This window comes from Coenobita brevimanus, chromosome 43 (assembly GCF_032717465.1).
Source record: "Coenobita brevimanus isolate Jiangsu-jjx chromosome 43, ASM3271746v2, whole genome shotgun sequence".
In the NCBI taxonomy this organism is placed as follows: Eukaryota; Metazoa; Arthropoda; class Malacostraca; order Decapoda; family Coenobitidae; genus Coenobita; species Coenobita brevimanus.
This window is the reverse complement of record NC_136996.1, coordinates 26,574,983-26,598,080: the sequence shown is the minus strand read 5'-3', so window position 1 is coordinate 26,598,080 and position 23,098 is coordinate 26,574,983. Positions and strand designations below refer to the sequence as shown.

At 43.6% G+C, this 23,098-nt stretch overlaps 1 protein-coding gene and 1 pseudogene across 2 annotated transcripts in view; both read left to right on the top strand.

The window, feature by feature from the left end:
• Positions 1-23,098, top strand: part of LOC145397821 (uncharacterized) — a 140,263-nt gene that overhangs the window by 5,486 nt on the left and 111,679 nt on the right. The window contains exons 3-5 of one of the 2 annotated variants that reach the window (XM_080270850.1): positions 2,529-2,624; positions 2,877-3,069; positions 21,340-21,683. In XM_080270850.1, coding sequence (XP_080126976.1) covers positions 2,529-2,624; positions 2,877-3,069; positions 21,340-21,683 — 633 coding nt within the window. Of the gene's footprint in view, positions 1-2,489; positions 2,625-2,876; positions 3,070-21,339; positions 21,684-23,098 lie in introns of both variants that reach the window. The other variant, XM_080270849.1, reaches the window with a different exon arrangement.
• LOC145397937 (5S ribosomal RNA) lies at positions 3,322-3,440 on the top strand (annotated as a pseudogene).

Here is a 23,098-nt window from a genome sequence, read left to right as displayed (position 1 = left end):
AAGGAAGAAGGAACCAAAGGAAAAACAGACTGAGGAAAGCATAGCCATTGACATGCTATACTAATTTGTAGCCCTTTCTGAGCTGCAGACCTCATATGAGGCACAGTGAAGGTATGCATGGGCCATGCTGCAAGCCCCATATGAGGTTCAATTCACATTGGTTATAAAACAGTGACTCAGGAGGCAAACTACCTTACAAAGAATCAGTGTGACAGGGTTAAACTTATAACCCCTTAAGACCGCAGTTATTTCTGGCAGGTACCCCCCTGCAGCCACAATTTGGAGGCATTTTGGCAACTTTCACCTAGGGCAAATTGATTGTGTTCTGGCTAAAGAGGAAGACTTTACACACCTAACAACGCAATCCACACCCCTGTAGCCCTAATGGTTACTGCATAATCACGCATCAAAGTTTAAAAAAAGTTTATAATAGTTCTATCTATCTATCTAATGCCAGGCACCAAAATCCCGCAAAGGGTGGCCATTTGACACTGAGTTAGTTGTTTTACAGGGTTATCCCTCGAAAACAATCTGAAATGTGAAAATTTTGATAACTACCTATTTTTCTTATTGAAACAGGTCATTTCAAAGTGTTTTGTCACACCAACCATGAAAACAGGTATATGTAGGTGTGAGGAGATTACTAGGCTGTGGGGAGATAAAGTAGGCTGTGGGGAGTAGGCCTATAGGTACGGGGGTTGGAAAAATAACCAACTTTTCGCATTAAAAGAAAGCACTTCAGTGTGCTTTGTAACATATTGGCGGCCTGATACCTCTCGGGGGTCTGTAGGGGGTGGGAGGGTAGCGAGGGACAAGAAGGGAGGGATGGGGTGGGGTTCGGGGGGGACACAAGGCTATCAGGGTGGGAGGAGGGGTGAGAGTGGGTGGCAAGGGGCACAGGTGGTGGTGGGAGGAGAGATGCAGGTGTATGGAGGGGTGGGAGGGTGATCGGGGACAAGGAGGGAGTGTGGTAGAGGGTGGCACAGAGGCGGCCCAGAGGGGGGGTGCCCCCCCACTGCCCGGGTTGGTCTAATACCCCCTCACGCTACCTCAGGGGTGAGTTCTCATTGGCCTGAAGCCATGTACGTCATAATCCGGGCGGAGCAAAACGCTCCTCAGTTTTTTACAGGCTCCGCTCAATTGATGTGATTAGGTAGTTTGGCATAAAACTCTTACTGCATTAAATCGCATCAGTTGATGCGATTAGGCATTAACCTCTTAAACGCGGCCGTGTACAGTCGTTCCCCCCCGAGTGGCGGGGTTGTATCGCGGTCTGAGTACCTGTAGGAAAATATTCGCCAAAAATCAGAGATTAACCCTAGAACATTATACTTGGTATGGCAGATAGTACTTACATTCAGCTTTCTCCAGAGACATGTGTTGAGCCTTCGTGGACTACCTAAGGACTTGTGGAGACTTGCAAAGTTGGGTAACCAAATCTTCACTTTTACACCTCCAGCAACCCGGTTTCCCCTCTACCACAGCCTCATTCTGTCACAGTAAACTTTATACTACAACGTAAAGGTAGTTAGGATTCCGTATTTGTGCAATAAGCACTGAAAATAAGGCTAAAATCAACGGAGCGTACGGCCGACATGCACTGTGGCGGCGGTCTTCCCGTCACTCAACAAACATTTCCATTTTCACAGCTAAAAACATGTATACTACATTATTTTCAATCATATTACTTCCCAAAAGATCACCACGGCGCGCTTTTTATTCTGCCTTACGCCCGCCACTTTATTCTCGTTCCTGTCGGCCGCTTGCACTGACTGGGAAGAGCTAGAACTTGCCATAATGTCACTTTGAAAGCCTGCAGTAAACTGACGCTAAACAGGGGCAAACCGTGAGAAAAAAAGCTAGTGTTACAACTGGGGAAATAAGCGTTTCCTAGTAGCATAAACTGCTTGTGAGAGGAGAGCACAGATTTACAGTTCTGAGCGCTCAGAGCGCTGCCATGTATCACAGCCAGGCTGGCCGGGCCGTGGTGGGGGGGGGACTGGGGGAAAACGCGATACTTGGCAACAACTGAGGTCAGTAGTACAAAGATAAAGTATGCTAGTTGTAGCTAGAGGGTGGTGGTACTGATAGACAATACCAGCTGGAGCCTGCTTGCCCGCGGTTATTCAAAATTTACTAGAATCGCAAACGCGACGATCCGCCATTATGTCCTTTTCGCTGAGCGTCGCAAACTCGATGATCCGCGTTTAAGGGGTTAAAGGGTTAATGACAGTAAGACAGTAATTTTGAGGAGGCAGATGGATATAGAGCAGAGAGTACAGGCGACCAGAGCAGCAAAGAGGAGGCTGTAGAAGAGAGTGTAAGCCTAAACTGTAAGAAGGAAAATGCATTTTCAGTTTCTGGAATTGAGAGAGAGCTGCAGATTTCCTTGTATTCATTTTGTTAATTGTTTACCTCTCATTCATACAGTATGATTGTTATATCCAAAATACTCACAATGTTTCTTTCCATCCTTTGCATTATGTGAGCTGTGAAAATGATGGGTACTTCACATCTGCCACGCAAAGGGACATGATGTCTGGTCCCTATGGTGGTGGTGGTGGTGGCCGGGGCAGGTATTATGGCCGAGGTAACAGATCTTCAGGCTCATACAACCAGTTCAGGTGAGTTGTGTCCTTATAGTTCTTGCGTGTTAAGTGGGACTGAGGTATAGCCATGATAAAATTTTTGCTAGTACAATGTTTCACTTTTTCTCTTTGTCATTTTTCACTGGTGGCCAGTATTCCTAAGCAGAGAATTGTGATATGTTTTAACTCAAGACGATTCTTTATTTATACACATCTAATTGATGTTTGTAACTAATTAATTTCTTACTAATTTGAGCTACAATACATAGTAATATATGTTGACTGCAGACCTGGTGGTAGGGGGTCGAGGGAAGCAGCAGTGAACCCATGGGATGATGGTTCGATGCCCAGGATGGGTAACTTTGGCAGTGCACCTGGCTTGCAGTTCAACCCCAGTATTGCCGAGTCTGTCAATCAGCTGAAGCAGATGGGCAATGCTGGGGCTATGGCATTCAATATACTGAATAAAGCATTATCATCAGTGAGTGTAGAGTTGTTAGTTTTTTCTTAGCATGTTGTTTTATCATCAGTTAGGGCAGTATCTGGGTGTCGCCCATAATGGTTTACATCCAAGGGATGGTTAAGGTTTATTTCTCAAATCCTTCATTAACCCATTCAATATGGTAGGCCTTTCCTAAGCTGAATAAGATCATCAGGAAGTAACAAGACAGGATTAAAATAGAGACATCATAGGATTAAAGGGGTTAATAGGCTTTTTTTTTTTTTTTTTTTTTTTTTTTGCCATACCACATTGAGTACACCGCTTTCCGTCCGATCAGCGAAGTTAAGCAACGTTGGGTCTGGTTAGTACTTGGATGGGTGACCGCCTGGGAACACCAGATGCTGTTGGCATAACGTTCTCCCTACGTCTAAAGTGGGGTTGGTGGAGGATTAGTGTCCCTCCCTGTAAAACAATTAACTCTAAGCCCTTGGCCACCCCGTTTGGGATACATGGCATCTGGCAATGAATGAATGAATGAATTTGCTGTGGCCTTATTGCTAGGGGAAAAAAAAAAAAAAAGTCATTTTCTTGTATGATTTATAAATGCTGTAACATGCTTGTATGTGTCGTCTTTGTTCACCTAATGGCGGCTTTTCATGCTGCGCGATCTCTGGCAGCCTCCCTGTTTGGTCCCTTATTCCTGAGGCTGCACTCTAAGGCCTCATCTCAGGCCCTTTTTGGTGCACCTCTCACAACCCCACACCTGACGTTCACACTTCATATCGTCCACACCAATATTGTTGTCCTCCATCCACTCAGCATGGCCAGACCATTTCAGTCTACCACTCCTCATCACAACACCATTACATTCAAATGCCATCCTTCTTAACTTTTCAATTGCACTCCTAGGCCCCCCCCCCAGGCCTTGCATTCTAGGATGCACTACACATCCTTCTAATCATTGTCATTTCTGTTCATTTAAGCTTATGAATATCCTCTTCCTTTACTGGCCAGGTCTCACTGCCATCCAGCATTGTACTCCTAACATGCTGCATACAAGATCTCATTGTGAGGGAGAGCCCTGTCAGTGCTAGGGGAGGCATCAGTTCCCTGAACTCCCTCCAACCACTCCTTACCCTAGCCACCTCTGTCGCATAAATTGTCTCCCAAATAACAAAACAACACACGCTGAAGGGATTCTCTAGCAAGATCATTCCTAGCCACCTCCAGTGCATAAATTGTTTCCCAAATAACAGAAATCCACACACTGAAGGGACTCACCAGCAAGATCATTCTTTTCATGCCAGACAGTCTCTGCATGCACTCCATGACACAGTGCACACACAAAATCATTATTATTTTGCAACCTACCTCTTATACCACTACATATCTTACACACCCACTTATAACAAACAGTGCGTAAGATAGAGTTACTTCCCACACCCATGTGGCAAACTGCACATGCCATGCTCCCTCTTCTTTGACAGTACCACCACCAGCCTTAGATATTGTCACCTTTGTTTATCCTTATTTACTCCCAAACCCTTGTGCCCCATGCCTTCACTCCACTTCCTAAATCTTTCCTTCGCCTCTTTCATTCTCTGCAGTCAACACCAAGTCATTAGCACACATCATCTCCCATGGAAGTCCATTTCTAAAGTTATATGAGAGCTTAAGCACCATTACAAATAAGAAGAGGCTTAATACTGACTTCTGATGTACACAAAAATTCACGGAAAACTCGTCTCTCAAATCACCATCCACTCGCACATGGGTGCAAATGCTCACGTACATAACACTATCCACTATAACCATTTACTCCTTGATCTCTAGCGTTCTTATTGCCCACTTCACCACCTCCCAAGGACTCTCAAAGGCCATCTCCAAATCAGCAAAAATGAAGTACAGCTCCCTTTTTCTTATGTATTTTTCCTGAAGTGGCTGAAAAATGGGACAGCAGCTGGGGTTGGTGAGGTGTACGCAAAGTGATTAAATGTAGTGGGGAGAGTGGAGTGAAGTGCATGTTAAAGATACGTATTAAGGCATGGATGAGTGCAACTGTGCCAGCAGAGCGGGAAAAGGCAGTGATTGTACCCCTGTACAAAAATATAGGTGAGCGAAGTGAGTGCAGGAATTATCGTGGCATAAGTCTTTTGAGTGTTGTGGGGAAGGTATATGAAAGAATTATTATAGAGACAGTAGGAGAGATATCAGAAGTCCTATTGAGTGATGGACAGGGTGGCTTTAGGCATGGCAGAGGGTGTGTGGATCAGTTATTTGCAGTGAGACAGATAGTGGAGAAGGCTTGTGAGAAGGACAATAATGTGTCTATGGCATTTATGGATCTGGAAAAAGCATATGACGAAGTACACAGAGAAGGATTGTGGAAGGTATTGCACTTGTACGATTTAGATGGTAAACTGCTGGGTCCCATCGAGAGTTTTTATGATGGTAGTGAGGCATGTGTAATGGTAAATGGGCATCTAAGTGAATGGTTCTCGATCAGTGTAGGCATGCGACAGGGTTTCGTGATGTCCCCATGGTTGTTCAGTATATAGTGTATACATATATGTGGTGGTAGGTGGGGGCGCTCACCGTCCACTCATTCAGTGTAGTGCTGCTGTCAGGTGTCTGCCCTTTCCTCTCCTTCATCCTTCTTTCCTTCCATTCTCTTCTTTGTTTCCTTCATTCTTTCCTCTTCCTTCTGCGTACGGGTAACTTTACACTCCTTCTTCTGTCTTGTTTCCTTCCTTCTGCCTGTGGGTGACTCTACACTAAGTGACAAGCCAAATGGTTTCCTGTACACCAGGAAACCATTTACTACGCTGGATGGTAACCATATAACCAGATTTTGGCGCCTGGTGGTTTAGTGGGTAATTATGGCCCTCCAATCGGATTAAGCCAGTGTTGGTTTATATCCAAGGGGTGGTTTAGGTCATTGTTCACATGATGCCACTCGTGGATGAGTGAAGCTCATCACTCTCATCTTAAATGTTAGGCCCCTTCCTAGCCCCGGGCTCCTACGCTCCTCATGGGGCAGTGTAGGATTGGATGATGGATGGATATGTATGTGTGTGTGTATGTACATATATATACTGTATGTATATATATATAGACAGATAGATAGATAGATAGATATACTGTATGTATATATACAGTAACCTCTCAAATAACGCAAGGGTTAGGTTCCTGGAGAGGTCGCGTTAGTTAAAAACGTGTTATTTAAACATAATTTTCCTACAAGAAACAATGGTTATACTGGGGATTACGTTCCTGGACTCTGGGAAAGTCTACCTATCTGGGGAGTTATGCTAGTCTAAATTTAAAAGCAACAATATTAATTTGAAAGAAAATCCACGTAAAAATAAAAAAACAGTATATTTGGGGAGAAATAAACAACATTTGAGCCCTAGTTGACCAATAAGGCCAATAAGCCTTATGGGAGGAGTAAAGTCTGTGACGTCCCCTAGACTCATACACACCACTCATACCATCTCACCCAAGAGTGCTGGTAGCTAGCCAGTGAGCCTTATGGAAGGAGTAAGTCTGCGACGTCACTACACAAGATGGCTGACAAACACGGCGCCCTTTTCAAAACTGCCATGTACCAATACCTATCAGAAAATGTGCCGAAAAGCCAGAAAACTCTCAGAATGGGACTACTTCTTAAAACTGCCGTAAAATTGGATTTTCTGAGACATTGGTTGCCGAAAGACAGGACTTTTACTGTAACCAGGGTATTTGGCCGTTAAGTGTTCCCCAGATTCCCCCATCTAAAATCACTTAATCATGGCAGATGTTTCGGAGAGCCTTGGAGGGCCCAATACCTTCTGAGGGCCCCAACCAAATGGGTAGATTTGCATGGCCATGTGGAATGTGAGAGATGTGAATGAAGAGAGCAGTCGGGTGGAAGTGGTGAATGTGTTCAAGAGTGTGAGATATGCAGTGGTGGCGTTGTGTGAAACAATGATGAAAGGGTGGGAAGTGGAGGAGTGGGAGGGTGTGAAATGTGTAAGATCGGGCATTAATGGGCGAGGAAGATGCAAGGAAGCAGTTGCTTAGTTGAAGAATTAGGTATGGCAGAGTGGAATGAGAGATTACAAATGTGTCAGCTGGAAATGTATGTACAGTATGTCAAGTTCAAGTTTGAGAAGGTGAAAGTGGCTGTGATTGTAGCATATGCATCGTATGATGACAGGAGTGAGAGAGAGAGAGGTTTTGGGATGAGCTGGATGAAGCAGTGGGAGAATGGAAGAGTAGGCACTGGTCCTGAGGAAGACATAATGGGTTGTAATGGAGTACCAGGAGAAAATGATAATGGGAAGCAACTAATGGATATGCATCAGGAAAGGAGGTTGTGCATTGGTAACTTGTATTTCAAACACAAAGATGCACATAAATATACGTGGTATAGAGGGAATGGGGATCGTGTTGAAAGGAGCCTGATTGATTACGCGCTTGTAGAGAGATCGATGCTGGGAATGGTTACTGATACGAGTACCATGAGAGGACAATGAGGAGGTCTGTCAGATCATATGATTGTGGTATGCAAGATCAAGTTGAGAGGAGTGAGTTGAACCAGGAGAGAGAGGAGCAGTCAGGGAGAAAGACTGAAAGTCAAGAAGCTGAGGATCAAAGAAATGGCTGATGAATACAGGACCAAAACAGGGGAGGAGTTAGAATCAGTGAATTGGAATGAAATGGATTTAGACAGCCTGTGGAATGCTTATAGGGGTTGCTTAGTTAGGAATGATAAAGGTGTTGTGGTGTGGCAAGTGATGACAAAGAAGAGAGGTATGGCATGGTGGGATGAAGAGGTTAAGAGAGCAGTGGAGGAAAAGAGGAAGAAGTGGCTAGAGTTGTTACAGGACAGGGTTCAATTAAGAACTGAATATATTGATAGCAAGAATCACGTAAAGAGACTTATGAAGAGAAAAAGGAGGTAAATGATGATCTAGGAAGAAAAATGAAAGCAATTTGCTCTGAAAATAGGAAGTTTTTCTGGTAAGAGGTGCCGAAATGTAGAAGCGACAGCAGAAAAAAATGTGAAAGTGTGAAGGATGTAAGTGGTAGATTATTAACCCATGGGGATGAGGTAAGGACCAGATGGAAAGAATATTTTGAAAGCCTAGTGAATGGGAATAGAGCAGAGTGGCTGTTAACCTGATTGGTTTTGGAGGTGTGGAGAGAAGGCATGCAGTGCCAGGAAATGTGACACTCGCTTAGGTGAAGAATGCTCTGAAGTGGCTGAAAAATGGGAATTCAGCTGGGGTTGATGAGGTGTATGCAGAGATGATTATGTGTATTGGAGAGAGCAGAATGAAGTGCTTGTTGGAGATATATAAGAAGGCATGGATGTGTGAAACTGTGCCAGCAGAGTGGGAAAAGGCTGCGATTGTACCCCTGTACAAAAATAAAGGTGAGCGAAGTGAGTGCAAGAATTATCATGGCATAAGTGTATTGAGTGTTTAGGGAAGGTATATGGAAGAATTATTATAGAGGAAGTAAGAGAGATATCAAAAGTCTTAGTGAGTGATGAACAGGGTGGCTTTAGGACTGGCAGGAGATGTGTGGATCAAATATTTATAGTAAGACAAATAGTGGAGAAGGCTTGTGAGAAAGACTGTAAGGTGTTTATGGCATTCATGTTCTGGAAAAGGCAATCCACGGGTTAATGCAGCATCTCCTATTGGGCAAACTTTGGCTGTTTGGACATTACTACTCCTCTCCCTGCCCTAGGGTGGGAAAGGAGGTCCGGATGATTATGACAATGATTTTTCCTGAAGGTGTCGGACAGTGCATATGACATCAGTCATTCCCTTGCCTGGCGTAAGCCCAAACTGCATCTTCTCAGTATTCATTCTTTTTCTCATCATACCATATAGGACTCACTCCATTACCTTCATTATATGGTCTAAAGTTAATGCTTCTATAGTTTCATCTTTCCAGGGCATCACCCTTCATGTTATACACATTTACAGTCACACTCTTCAGCCAGTCATCTGGGACAACATTTGTATATTGAATTTATCTGATCAGTAACTAAACTCACTTCTATATTTCCTGAGGCCTTTATAGTTTCAGCAGTCAACCCAGACACATCCACTACCTTCCTCAACTCCATCCTGCCAGTTGCCCTGCCAGCAGTAGCATCATCAGTGAAAGGTCAAAGGCCAAACATTGGATCAGCTTACTCCAGCCTTCCCTGTTCCAGTCAGACTTATCATTCAGTAGCCAGTTATAATGCTGTCTCTAGGCATCTTTAATGTTCTCACTATCCACCACAACATTTCCTTCATTCTTTAAACACTGTTCACACGTGATGTCCTTGTTTTCACTCTTCATCTGATTTGTCACCTTAAATATCATATTCTTCCTTTTATCACTATTTAGGGTGTCCAGTAAAAGTCTCTTTGACTCAGATTTTGCCCTGTATACCTCATTTCTAGCCCTGTGCTTGGCAGGTAAGTATTCGTCTCTGTTACCACCACTTTTTCAATAATGGAAATGTCTTTTTCTCTCCTAAACTGCAGCTTTTACTGCCTCATTTCACCACCATGTCTTGCAAAGCCCCTTGTCCTTCCACATAGAATCAGTAACTCTCAAGAAATTGTTTTTGAATTGCTCATTATCACTTCTGTCAACAGCTCCCTGTTCAGCCACCACTCTACTCATCTCGCCATAGAAGGCATCCCTTCCTGCTTGATTTTTCAACTTCAGTATTTTCTTCCTGGGTGCATAGGCCATCTTTTTCACTACCCGTACCTTCAGAACCATGTCACATATCAGTGATTTGTGTTGTGGCACACACTGTTTGCCCCTTATAGTATCCTTCACCATCTTCCTATCAGCCCTCAAGACTAGTAAATAGTAAATTTGACTACTATTACCCTCAGACTCATATTTTTTTAGCCAGCTCGATTTCATTTTTTCATTCGTTTTTGTAGGCTCCATCATGCATGCATGCGTCGACCTTGGTCACTTATTAACGACCCTCCATGCCAATCAATCTATGGCAGCCTCACTGTTCAGTTATTAACTCTGAGGTTCCACTTAATGACCTCGTCCCAGGTCTTCTTCAATCTACCCTTTTGCAACCCCACCCCCAATATTAACGTCTCCATTTTCTTCGCCCAGTTATCATTCCCCATCCTCTCCACATGCCTAGACCACCTCAATCCACCTCCTCTTCACAACACCAATACACGCCAGTCCCATCCTACCCCTCAACTCTTCCATTGTAAACCTAGCTCCCTCAGGCCACGCACTCAGGGATTCACTGCACATACACCTAATCATTGTCATTTCTGTACGTTTGAGCCTGCAGATATCCTCTTCCTTTACTGCCCAGGTCTCACTGTCATACAGCATTACACACCTAACACATGCAACATACAAATATCCCTTAGCATCTAGGGAGAGCCCTCTCAGTGTCAGGAGAGGCAACAGTTCCCTGAACTTCTTCCAACCACTTCTCATCCTAACTACAGAGCTAGCTCCAACCCCACCTCCAGCATATAACATGTCTCCCAAATAAGAAAACACTTCCACACACTCAAGAGATCCACCAGCAAGTTCAATCCTTTCATGCCTGACAATCTCCACCAGCTCTCCCCAACACACCACACATATAAAATCAGCATTATCTCGCAGTCTGCCTCTAATACCACTAGATCCTTTATGCACCCACATTTCACAAACACTGCACAAGATAGAAGTACTTCCCATTCCGTTGTGGGAAATTGGATGTGGCCATTCTCCCTCTTCTTTGACAGTACTGCCACCAACCCTAGATATCATCACTTTTGTTTTATCTGCATTTATTCTTAAGCTCTTGTGCCCCATACCATCTCTCCACTTCTTAAATCTTTCCTCCACCTCCCTTTCATTCTCTGCAGTCACCACCAAATCATCAGCATACATCATCTCCCACAAGAGTCCATTTCTGAAGTCACGTGAGAGGGATTCAGGTACCATGATAAACAACGAGGGACACAAAACTGACCCTTGAAGCACACCAACATTCATGGAAAACTCATCACTCAAATCTCCATTCACTCTTACGTGGGTGCAAGCACCCACATACATGGCCATAACCACCCTAACCAGCCACTACTCGATCCCAAGCTTTCTCATTGCCCACTTCACCACCTCTCTAGGGACTCTGTCAAAGGCCTTCTCCAAATCAACAAAAACAAAGCACAGTTCCCTTTTCTTTCCTATATAATTTTCCTGTTGAAAAATGAATATGGTATCAGTGGTCCCCCCTGCCTGACATAAACCCAATTGCATTTCATCAATATTCACTCTTTCTCTAATCATACCTTCTAGAACTCTCTCTACTACCTTCATTATCTGATCTAAAAGCTTTATACCTCAATAATTTCCTCTTTCCAGGGCATCACCCTTCCCTTTATACACATTTACAATTACACTCTTCTGCCAGTCATCCAGGACAACACACTCATATATAATCATACTTATCAGGTCAGTGACTATCCTCACTCCTATATCTCCTGAGGCCTTCAACATTTCAGCAGACACACCTGCTGCCTTCCCCACCTGCATCCTCTCTATTGCCTCACTCACAGTAGCAGCATCAGTCAAAGGCCGAGGGCCAAACATACTTGTTGCACAGTCATGTTCATTGCCTCCCCAAATACGAGTGTCCTTTCCCCTACTGGATTCCTCGTACCCTATGCACATTCCCCGTGCTCCTTTTCATATCCTTGAGCTTCTTCATCCACAGAACTGTATACATCCATACCTGAAACTACAGCAGTCTTATTTTTCCCCATATCACCAACCACATGTATCAGTTCATTCCAGAATCTTTCTTTATCTTCGTCATCCAATATCCTGTGGAGCATATGCTGATATAACTGAAATAATGAGTTTACCAAACAATATTTTCACTGATGTATATCACGGGAGGAAGTGAAATAAGGATCAATTGCCAAGAAGTCGTCAGTTATCACAGTGGGAAAAGGAATATATTGAATATTTTTCAGTTACCTGTGGGAAAGAAAGTAACTACTGACACAGGGGCTATCAACTTATGAAAGAAAGTTTTAAGTTTTACTTTATTCTGGCTTACGTTGCCAATTCTCTAAAGATGAAAATTTCATAAACTTTCTTAGCAGTACACAGCTGAGACTAATCACTCACGAATGCTGAATTGTTAATGCTGTTGGCCGCTGAGGAAGTGTCCTTACCCCTGATGATTGATAATAATTGTTTAATACTAAATAGGTTCTTGCTGATGCTAACTCCTGGCTGGCATAACGGATTTATTATGAATCAATATGAAAGAACTGGTTTAACTACCAGTTGTGATTAATATAAGAAAAGAGTGTGCAAACTGGGAGCAAGCAAATTAAAGTAAGAACAATGTAGAGAAATGAAACACAATTCTTACATTTAATCAAGCACAAAGAGAAGAACTGTAAATTAATTCTGCAAGGTAAAGTCTTACATTACAAGAATCTCAATGCAGTTAAATTCAGAATCTCCAGCAAAGTAAAATCACTCAAGTCAAGCTAGCTAATACCCTTAAACCTAGAAAACAGACAGAAATACAATAATCCCTCTAATATCCGAACGCCCAATATCCGAACATCCCCACTAACCGGACATAATCGTCCCGGAATCCAACATTCCCAAAATGGTCCGAAAACCACAAAAAAAAAAAAAAAAAATTCCCGCCCGTAATTTGAACTTGCCGCGTGCGGCGCGGGAGAGCATTGTTGTGGCGCATTATTCCTCCGATGTCCGATAGAGCGCCGCTGCATCCTCCCCACTTTCTGTCTGTCTCTCGCCGCGAGTGCACGCTTGTCGTTATGGCTGCCCACGTACTCGCTTTTGTGGTGGTGCCTTACCTGCTACAGGCACTCCTGCTGCTCTCGGGCCTCCTCTTAGTGTGTGTGATGATGGCCTCGCCACCTGAGAAAAGGAAGAGAATGGTGTTGACTCTGGAGAAGAAACGGGAGATATTGGAAAAAGTAGATGCGGGGTGGACTTCTTCCCGCATCCTCCGCGAGTTCAACCTGGCCTGATCTACTTTGTTCGATATTAAGAGATCCCGAGACAAACTCATGCAGTGCACGGCTGACTTCTCGTCGAGAAGCAGGCGCAACGTGGAGAGGAAGGTGATGTTTACTCTCAAGTTTGCTGAAATCGACCGCTCCATGTTGATTTGGTATCGACAGCAACGTGCTGCTGGTGTGTTGGTACGTGGAACGGAGCTGAAGGCTGCTGCTGAGAAGTTCTCCAGGCTTCACGACACCCTAGGCTTCAAGGCATCCAAGGGTTGGCTCTTTGCGTTCAAGTTACGGCATGGCCTTACCAACCGTAAAGCTCATGGCGAAGCTTTGGATGCTAACGAGGATGGAGTTGATGAGTTTCGGCACAAGGTGAAGGGCTTGATCGTCAGGACGGGCCTCACTCTCGGTCAAGTCTACAATGCTGACGAAACTGGTCTATTCTATCGCTCTTTGCCAACAAACACTCTAGCCGAGGAGACAGAGAAGTGTGTACCTGGCCGCAGGCTCTCCAAGGCACGGATATCTGCTTTGTGTTGTGCCAATGCTAATGGCATGCACCAGCTTAAGCCCGTTGTTGTTGGCTGTGCAAAGCAGCCTCGGTGTCTTCGTGGGATGATGGATGTCCTTCCTGTCGTCTGGTACCATTCTTTGAAGGCATGGTTTATAGCCGTGATCTTCAAAGACTGGTTCCACCGCCACTTCGTCAAGGAAGTCATCAATTACCAAACGGAGACACTGGGAATCCCACGCGACCAGGTAAAGGCCCTCCTTCTCCTTGACAGTGCACCTGCCCACCCATGCGACAAGGACTTGGTGGCTGAGAATGGCCGGATTAGGGGTGCATGTTTCTGCCACCTAATACGACTGCTCTCATCCAACCAATGGACCAAGGAGTGATCGTGGCAACAAAGCGCCTATACCGACGGAAGTTCCTGGACGAGGTGATGGTTGTTCTCAAGGACGAGGACGAGTGCAGGGAGGGACGGGACACACGAGGCCAGCCGACTTTGGAAAACCTTCACCGCTACAACATCAAGTCTGCACTGTACAACTGGGCTAGTGCATGGAAGGAAGTCTCTGTGAAGACTCTGGAAAATGGTTGGTCTCGTCTGCTTCTTGGAACGGATGTGGAGTACGATTTTCTAGGGTTTGACTTGGATGACTTCCATGCACGGCTACGTACGCACGGCGACGATGTTGATGTGGACGATGTTCGTGAGTGGTTGGATGACGACGAGGGCGATCCTGGGTATCAGACATTGTCTGATATCGAGATTGCGTCTTCAGTTGCAGGTGTCAGTACCGAGCTTGAAGATTCCGACGAGGAAGGCGACGATGATGCGGACTCCTCTCAGCAGGACACTACTCCAGCCATCCCCAAGCTGAGCTCACTCTAGGAACACCTAGAGTTCGTCCTAGACTACCTGGAACACCCGTACTGCGACAGGGAGATGGGGCCCTTGGGACTTGGGGAGGAAGTGCGTGCTTTCAGGCAGCGCATCATCAATCGTCAGAATCGTCGGTTATTGCGCCAATCAACCATTGACAGTTTTTTCAGGCCCGTGACCCCCGCTGTCCCCAGCCCTGGCTCCACTCCATTGCCTCCCCAAGACAGGCCCTCATGCTCCGAGCCACAGCCCAGCACATCAGCCACGGTGGAGTCACCGCTCGACGTGAGTTTGCGTCTGTCTTCGGAGTCATCTGCAGTGGGTACACCATCACCACGACCCAGCGACGCACCCCTAGGTCACCTGACAGTGATACTCTCGGACTCTGACAGTGAATAAACAGCAAGAACTTCTCCACTAGACCACACGGGAATTTACACTGTTGTGCAGTGAAAAGAAACAGTGTGTTGTGTTAAGGATTTACAGTTGTGAGTGAAAAGACTAATTTGGAACAAAATTTAACATAAATAGACTTGTTTGTTTTTGCTTTAGAAAGTTATTAGAAGAATGGGAAAAGTTAAAGTGCAGAGTGCAACACTTAGTAAGTTACAATGGAGCATTAGTTAGACAAGAGTGCGCACTGTGAAGAGAACGACTTCTGAGTGCGATTGACTAAGTTCAGTGCAAGACTTCATGAACAGTGTTCTGGAAGTGCTCCAGGAAATCCTTCTTACTGTCAGAGTCCGAGAGGAGGCCGTTATTCATCGAGGTGGACATGGACTTGCTGTAAGTAGGCAGAATGTTTCATACTGTACTTTTTTCCATACTATACTTACCTCAAACACCTCATTTCACTCTTTAATGTCCTTTATTGGTGTGAATAGGGTGTTAGGAGCTATGCATGTGCAGTAGGAAGGTGTTTTGCTGAGTTAGGCTAGGTTAGGGTCCATAAGTACCAGTCCAGGAGCCAGTAACCAGAATGTTTAATATTGTATGAACCTACTCCTAAACCCTCATGTTATGCTTCTTTTGCATTTATTTCAGTCATTTATGTGCCTTATTGGTGTGATTTGGGTCTTAAATAGGTGCTATGCATGCCCAGAGGGAGTTGTATAGGTGTTTCTCTGAGTTAGGGTCCATAAGTACAAGTCCATAAGCTGGGGCCCAATATCCGGACAGGACCAGTATCCGGACCTGCCTATGGCTCTATTACGTTGGATATTGGAGGGATTACTGTACTGTTAATTGGAGATGTGGAGTCACAGGGCTGTATACTGGAGTCGTCGCTGAGACACCAGCAGAAAGGAGAGGTCATCTCCGACGATCCAACCATTTGCCCCTCCGTTGCTATGTCCACCTCCCTGGGCTGCCAACGGAGAGATGGGCGATCTCCAGGAATCACAGACGATCCATAGATCGAGACATGTACTATCCGTCTTGCTCTTGGCCGTCCACCACTAACTACTAACTACTGTGAATGGAGAGGCATGGCATCACCCAGCTAAGGCCCACAGCTCGGTAGTAGGCAAAGCCCTGGGAATCCTTGCTGCAGCACACGTCTATCCTTCAGTGGTGTCCCTCTCCAACTGAAACAGTCTGTTCTCACGCCTGGTACAGAGGCAGTGTTGCCAATTTAATGGTTTCACGCTAAATCTAGAGGTTTTAAATCTAATCTGGTGGGAATTTTTTTCTGTTTTTACTGTATAACTAGCGTTTTTTTATCTCTTGTCTGGCAGGTTTTTCGGCTGATTTCACATAATCTGACAAATTTTAACCACTTTTAAAACCAGTCTAGTGGATTGATAGAATTTCCATTTATAAACTCTGTACAGAGGCATGTTCACCGGGAGTGGGCGTGGCCTAACTTCAGCGATTGAAAGAGGTAGGGCGAATGATATGCACATAATACATTCACTCAGTGAAGCACTGATGTTGTGCATAAGAGCAGTCATTCCTGAAACAATGACAAGTGTTTTGAAAAGGTCTTCAAATTGGAGCGCTTTCACAGGACAGTTAGCTGAGTGAACTACACTGGGTTACACTTTTGTTCATCTGTCTATCTATCTATCTATCTGTTGCCAGACACCTTAATCCCGTAAGGGATGGGCACAAACAAATCACCTCCATGTCACCCTGTCCCCCTCCATTTCACTGCCCAGCTCCCAGCTCACGCTGCTTCCAGCTCACACCCCCCTCTCTCATATATCTCTCCACTCCATCCCTCAATCTCATCCTTGGCCTCCCCTTCCCTCTCCCCCCTCCACCTCACTCACATAAACTTTCCTTGTGAGTCTCTTACTCTCCATCCTCTCCACATGGCCAAACTACCTCAGTGTGTTTCTCCTAATGCTTTGTATCACATCCACATCCACACCACAACGCTCCTTCACTTCCTCATTTGTCAGTCTGCCTCTCCATGTGACGCCACATGCTCTCTCAAATAACTAATTTCCACTGCTCTCACTTATGACTTCTGTCCCTCCAGCAAGGTCCAAGCTGCACTGCAATTTTAAGAGTTGGTATCACAATTCTGCCATGTAGTAATGCTTTCACTTCCATGCTTACTTCCCTGTTTCTTATCACTGCTTTGAAGGAACTAGCAACCTTTTTTCCTCATTGTACCCTTTCAAGCACTTCACTGTCTAACCTTTCATCCTTACTCATCACATTACCCAAGTACTTAACCCCTTAACCGCGGGGCATCACTTTCGTGACGCTTGGGAGCAAGGGATCATACCGCGGGGCGTCGCTTTTGTCATTCTGTGTTATTTTGAATTCACCCGGGCTTCCAAGTGGGGGCTTGTATCATCTATCAGTACTGCCAATGTCCAACACTAGTCAGCACTCCTGATCTCATCTGTACTCCCATCCATTGTTGACAATTTAGCCATTTCTCCCCGTTCTTGACTCCCCTCCCTACCCCCCCTCCATTACCCTATCCTCTCGCCTGCCCAGCCGTGCTACACTAAGTAAATCTTCCCTGGAATTTTTCACTGATTTCATCCATTGAAATAAGCCCTATGTCCTATTCTTATACCAAATAATATATACAAGAAAGAAATAAGGTAAGTGAGAGTGCCATACACCTGGAATTGGCTAATTATCACCTGACAACACCTCACGTGCACTCGTTCGCTAATTTTCGCTGTTTTTTTCCCCTTGAAATATGCCGTATAATCTATTTTCGTAAGAAATATACATGTAAGGAGGGAAGGGAGAAGCCTAAGTGATATTTACATTCACCTGGAACTACCTAGTTTATAATGTATTGTCTAGATTTCCTGGCAATCATATCAGTGCTAGACAAAGCTGTTTCAAGATCTAACATTGGTAGCTCTGAATATATATCTCCTAAGTAGGCCTCTAATCTATTTTCGTAATAAATATACATGTGAGGAGGGAAGGGAGAAGTCTAAGTGATATTTACATTCACCTGGAACTACCAAATTTATAATGTATTGTCTAGATTTCCTGCCAATCATATCAGTGCTAGACTTAGCTGTTTCAAGAACCAATATTGGTAACTCTGAATAACCCCTAAGCAGGCCTCCACGCTGGCCCTCCATTATCAGTTTACTCTCATCTTCCGAAGCGAGGGTACGTATGTTTCTTCTTGCTGACTTCAAGGCCTTTTTTCACCCCCATGCAAATGGCCCTGTTACCTTTACCCCCTACTAAACCTCGTGTGGAAAGAGGTAAAGGGCTGAAAATTGATAAAAGAGTGACTACGATCTTTCTATTGAGTAAAACAGTGCAAGTGGAATTGTAAATAATGTGTAAATAATGTGTAAACAGCAAGTGAAAGTAATGAATGTAAATATACGTGAACAATGGAAAATAGTTTTATAAGTTATTTCAAGTGACAGTGCACAACACAGTGTAAATAAAATAGAAATGTAAATAACGTAAATAAAATAGAGAACGTAAATAGAAATGTAAATGAGTAGTATTATAAGAATACGAGTATATACCCTAGGAGTAATGAAAGTGAAAGTTTCACTCTAGCATGTCTGAATGCTATGAGTTATGAGAGTGAAGATGAAAGTGACATTCACTCTTAATGCCAGTATACAGGACGAGAAAGTGAATGCTACGTATTTTACTGAAAGAAATTGAATCTCTACAGTGACAATAAACTAATACTACTGAAGGAAACTTATGGATAAAGACTGTAGATATATATAAGTGTTATATAGTAATAGAAATATAAAGTGTGAGGGGTTTTATGAATAATAAATGACAGAGTAACAAAAGCGAACTAGTGCCAGTGCGACGATCAGACGCGCTCATAATTTCCATTGCTTTCACAGTGTTTTTCTTTTTTGAGTATGGATCCCAAACTACTTGAAAATTGTGGAATAGTGTTTATAGTGTTTGTATCTGGCTGTGGTAATCATATTACGGGTTGTCGGGAAGTGTAAAGTGGAGACTTCGTTACCCTACTTCAGAGGTCTCCACAAGTCCTACGGTAACCGACGAAGGCTCAACAATCATTCCAGGAGAAAGCTGAAGGTATGTGCCATAAGCATATGTAATTTTATTATTCTAGGACTAATAACTGATTTTTGGCAAATATTTTTTGAGAGTCTGTCGGAGCCCAAATAACCCCTGCGGCACACGCAAGTCATTGGTAAACAAGCCCGCGGTGTAGGGGTTAAAATGCACTCACATTTTCCATTTCCTCCTCATCCAGCCTCACTGTACTTTCACTGCCTTCGCTTCTCTTGAAGACCATAACTTTACTCTTCCCTACGTTCACCTTTAGATACCATTTCTTACACTCATTCACAAACTCATCCACCAAGCCTTGCAGTTCTCCTTCGTCTTCACTTAACAACACAGTATCATCTACAAACAACAGTACAGGGAGTTTCCAAACACTGCCCTCTCTCACTAGGGCTGCTCCAGCATTCACTGCCCTACCTTGTGTCTCTTTTATAACCCCATCCATATACAGATTGAATAACCATAGAGACATGACACATCCCTGTTTCAATCCAACCTTCAAACAGAAAAATTCTCTCAGTTTACTATCCACACGCACTGCAGTCTTAGCACCCTCATACATACTCTTCACGACATTCAGCTACTTCCCATCTACTCCATATATTCTGACTATTTTCCACAATCCTTGTCTATCCATCCTGTCATATTCTTTCTCTAAATCTATGAAGGCCGCATGCAATTTCTTTCTCTTCTCTAGAAACTTTTCCACTAAAGATCTAAGAATGCATATCTGATCTACACAACCTCTTCCCTTCCCAAAACCTCCCTGTTCTTCTCCAACTAATTCCTGTGTTATTTCCCTAACTCAGTGAGTAAGTATCCTACCATACACTTTTCCTGTTCCACTAAGAAGACAAATGCCCCTATGATTACCACATATTTCTTTTTCCCCTTTTCTTTTGTACAGGGAAATAATTATACCTGACTTCCAATCCTCTGGGACTTTACCTTCCTCCCAGGCCAATTTGCACATTTTCCACATCACGACATTCAGCTACTTCCCATCTACTCCATATATTCTCACTACTTTCCACAATCCTTGTCTCTCCATCCTGTCATATTCTTTCTCTAAATCCATGAAGGCCGCATGCAATTTCTTTCTCTTCTCTAGAAACTTTTCCACTAAAGATCTAAGAATGCATATCTGATCTACACAACCTCTTCCCTTCCCAAAACCTCCCTGTTCTTCTCCAACTAATTCCTGTGTTATTTCCCTAACTCAGTCAGTAAGTATCCTACCATACACTTTTCCTGTTCCACTAAGAAAACAAATGCCCCTATGATTACCACATATTTCTTTTTCCCCTTTTCTTTTGTACAGGGGAATAATTATACCTGACTTCCAATCCTCTGGGACTTGACCTTCCTCCCAGGCCAATTTGCACATTTTTCACATCAATTCTACTACTATCTCTCCCCCATTCTTCAGCATTTCATGACGCACTCCATTATTTCTTGAGGCTTTCCCCATTTTGTTCATGAGTTCTCATAAAAATACAGTGTCATGAATTTGTATAAAAACACAATGTGGCGAATTCTTGACACTGTAATCCATTCATTTACTCATTAACACATGCCACCCATTTCTCCTCTACCAGCACACCCACATCACTGTATCCTTCTACACTACCCCACCAAAGTAGCTCATACCTACATGTTATGAGCACTGTGTGTGTTTGACCATGATATTCAGCTTGTATATCGTATCACAATACTGTATAATATTCACTACAAGTTTGTTGGCTTGATGCTATTTTAAGTGAAACATTGTTAGATGAGACATATTCCTGGTTCATGATTAAGGAAATAAAAACAGTAATTGCACAAAGTTTTGACTGTAAAGCAGCTTTTGAGTAATCACAAACCAACCTTAAGTGAAGATGATGTATTATGTCATCAGAAACTCAACCCCCTTCTGTTCAGTGAGTAATTTATATTCTTATCTTGGCTCTGTTGGATACGTTTATATGAAGCTATAAAACATGGTGAATGTTTTTGGCTTATCAGATAGAGCCAGGATTCTGGGGGCTTGAATGGTGAGTGAAACATGTCCCGTTGGATTGGGCAAACATGGGCTGTCTGGACATAGCTACTCCTCACCCTGCCCTAGGATGGGAAAAGAGGTCAGGATGATGAAGATAATTTTTCTTGCTTTTGTCTAGCTTTTTTTTTTTTTTTGTTTTTGAGGGGTTGGATACAGCCTTCACAAAGGCCTTCAGTACAAGAGATCCCTCCAAAGTTGAATAAATCTGTCTGAAAGTAGCATGATTAAAGTGGAAAATGCCTAATTAGATTGAAAGGGTTAATAATATAGGAACTTAAGTGAAACTAGTGTATTTGAAACAAGGACTGACTTATCTTTTTTTCTTTAGAGGGGTGGTGGATTTGAAGGCCCACGTGGGAGTGTGTATGGAAGGCTGGGTGCTTATGTGCCACCGCAAGGATCACCCAGGTTTAATAAGCAGCCGTGGAGTGAAGGGCCACAACGCAATCTGTCTCTCTACCATGACAAAAAGAAATTTATTATCAAGAAGAGTAGACCCCAGTTCAAACCTAAAAAAAGGCTGAAACTTAATCCAGCAGCAACAAAGAATATTGCCAATGATGAGGACGAAGGGGAAGCTGAAAACTCACCAGAAGAGGATGACCCAGAAGCATATAACAAAGCAGTAGAGTCACAGGACGAGGAAAAGGAACCCATGGACTCCAAACCTAGGTACAGTACAAGCAGTCATTATCTGTAAGGGATGTTCTGAAATAACACAACTTTGTCCATGCATTTATTAGTTTCAGTTGGGAGAAGCTAGAAAATTAATATTAATGTAGTCAATCCTCACTTGAGTTTTAGATGATTTGTAGACAAAGTGCTACTTTAATTGAAGCATCTTTAAAGAGTCATACCTCTGGTTCATTACCCAGGGGCCAAGCTACTAAAAAATACTAATATCAGGCTTCAAAGCAGCCTTATAATGTATCATGAGCAGCATTGAGAATGGGTGTTGATTCATCAGCAACTCTGTAACAAAACAACTTTAAATGGAACAACATAATAACAAAATAAGTTTAATAGGGAACAGTGTACTACAAGAATGATCACTCAGGGAGTATGGGTGTTGATTCATCAGCAACTCTGTAACAAAACAACTTTAAATGGAACAACATAATAACAAAATATGTTTAATAGGGAACAGTGTACTACAAGAATGATCACTCAGGGAGTATAGCATCCATGCCCTACAACTGGTCTAAGGGCTGATCATTGCTCTTTCCCACAAAAATGTCCAAAACACAATAAGCATTACATCCACTGCTTTTGCCACAGGCACCCTTTCCTGGCTCACATGTTGCCAGCATTAAAAAAGGTAAATTCTGGCTCTTACTCACTATCTATTTCTAGCCTGACACCCTAATCCCGCAAAGGGTGGCCGCAGACAAAATGCCTCCAAGTGGCTTTGTCATCTACCATTTGTCTGCCCTCCCCCCAACTCCCCCCCTCCCTCATATACCTCTCAGCTCCATCTCTCCACCTCATCCCCGGTCTCCCCCTCCCTCTCCCTCCCTCCACTTCACCTACATACACCCCCATAGTCAGTCTTTCATTCTCCACTCTCTCCACATGGATTCTCACTCGCCCTCCAAGGAAAAGATCTAATCATGTGGACCTCATATTGTTTGATTCAGATAGCAATTTAGAATACATGTAATCACTTCTCAATAACTGCTTCACTTCAGTGGTATATTTTTCATTTTGCAAAAGTTGAGTAGCACCCAGAAGGAAAGTGGCTGGTACTGTGAAGGCCTTGATGAGAATCAGAGGACCGAGTGTGGTGGCTGTGAGAGGCTTCATTGAAGGAGTTTTAGTGCTTTAACATATGGGTGCGAGACAATGCTGTGGCATGAAAATGAGAGGTCAAGAGGAACATTAGTGAAAGGGGGGCTGTTGAGGAATGTGCATGGAATCCAGAGAATGGGCAAGATAAGGAATAATTTAATATGTGAAAGAATCAGAGGAAGGAAGTTTGTGGACACCAGGTTCGAAGAGAGTGTACTGAGATGGTATGGTCATATGGAGAGAATGAGTGTAGAGTGGTGAGAAGGGTATATATATATCTAAGTGAGTTTGAAGGTGAG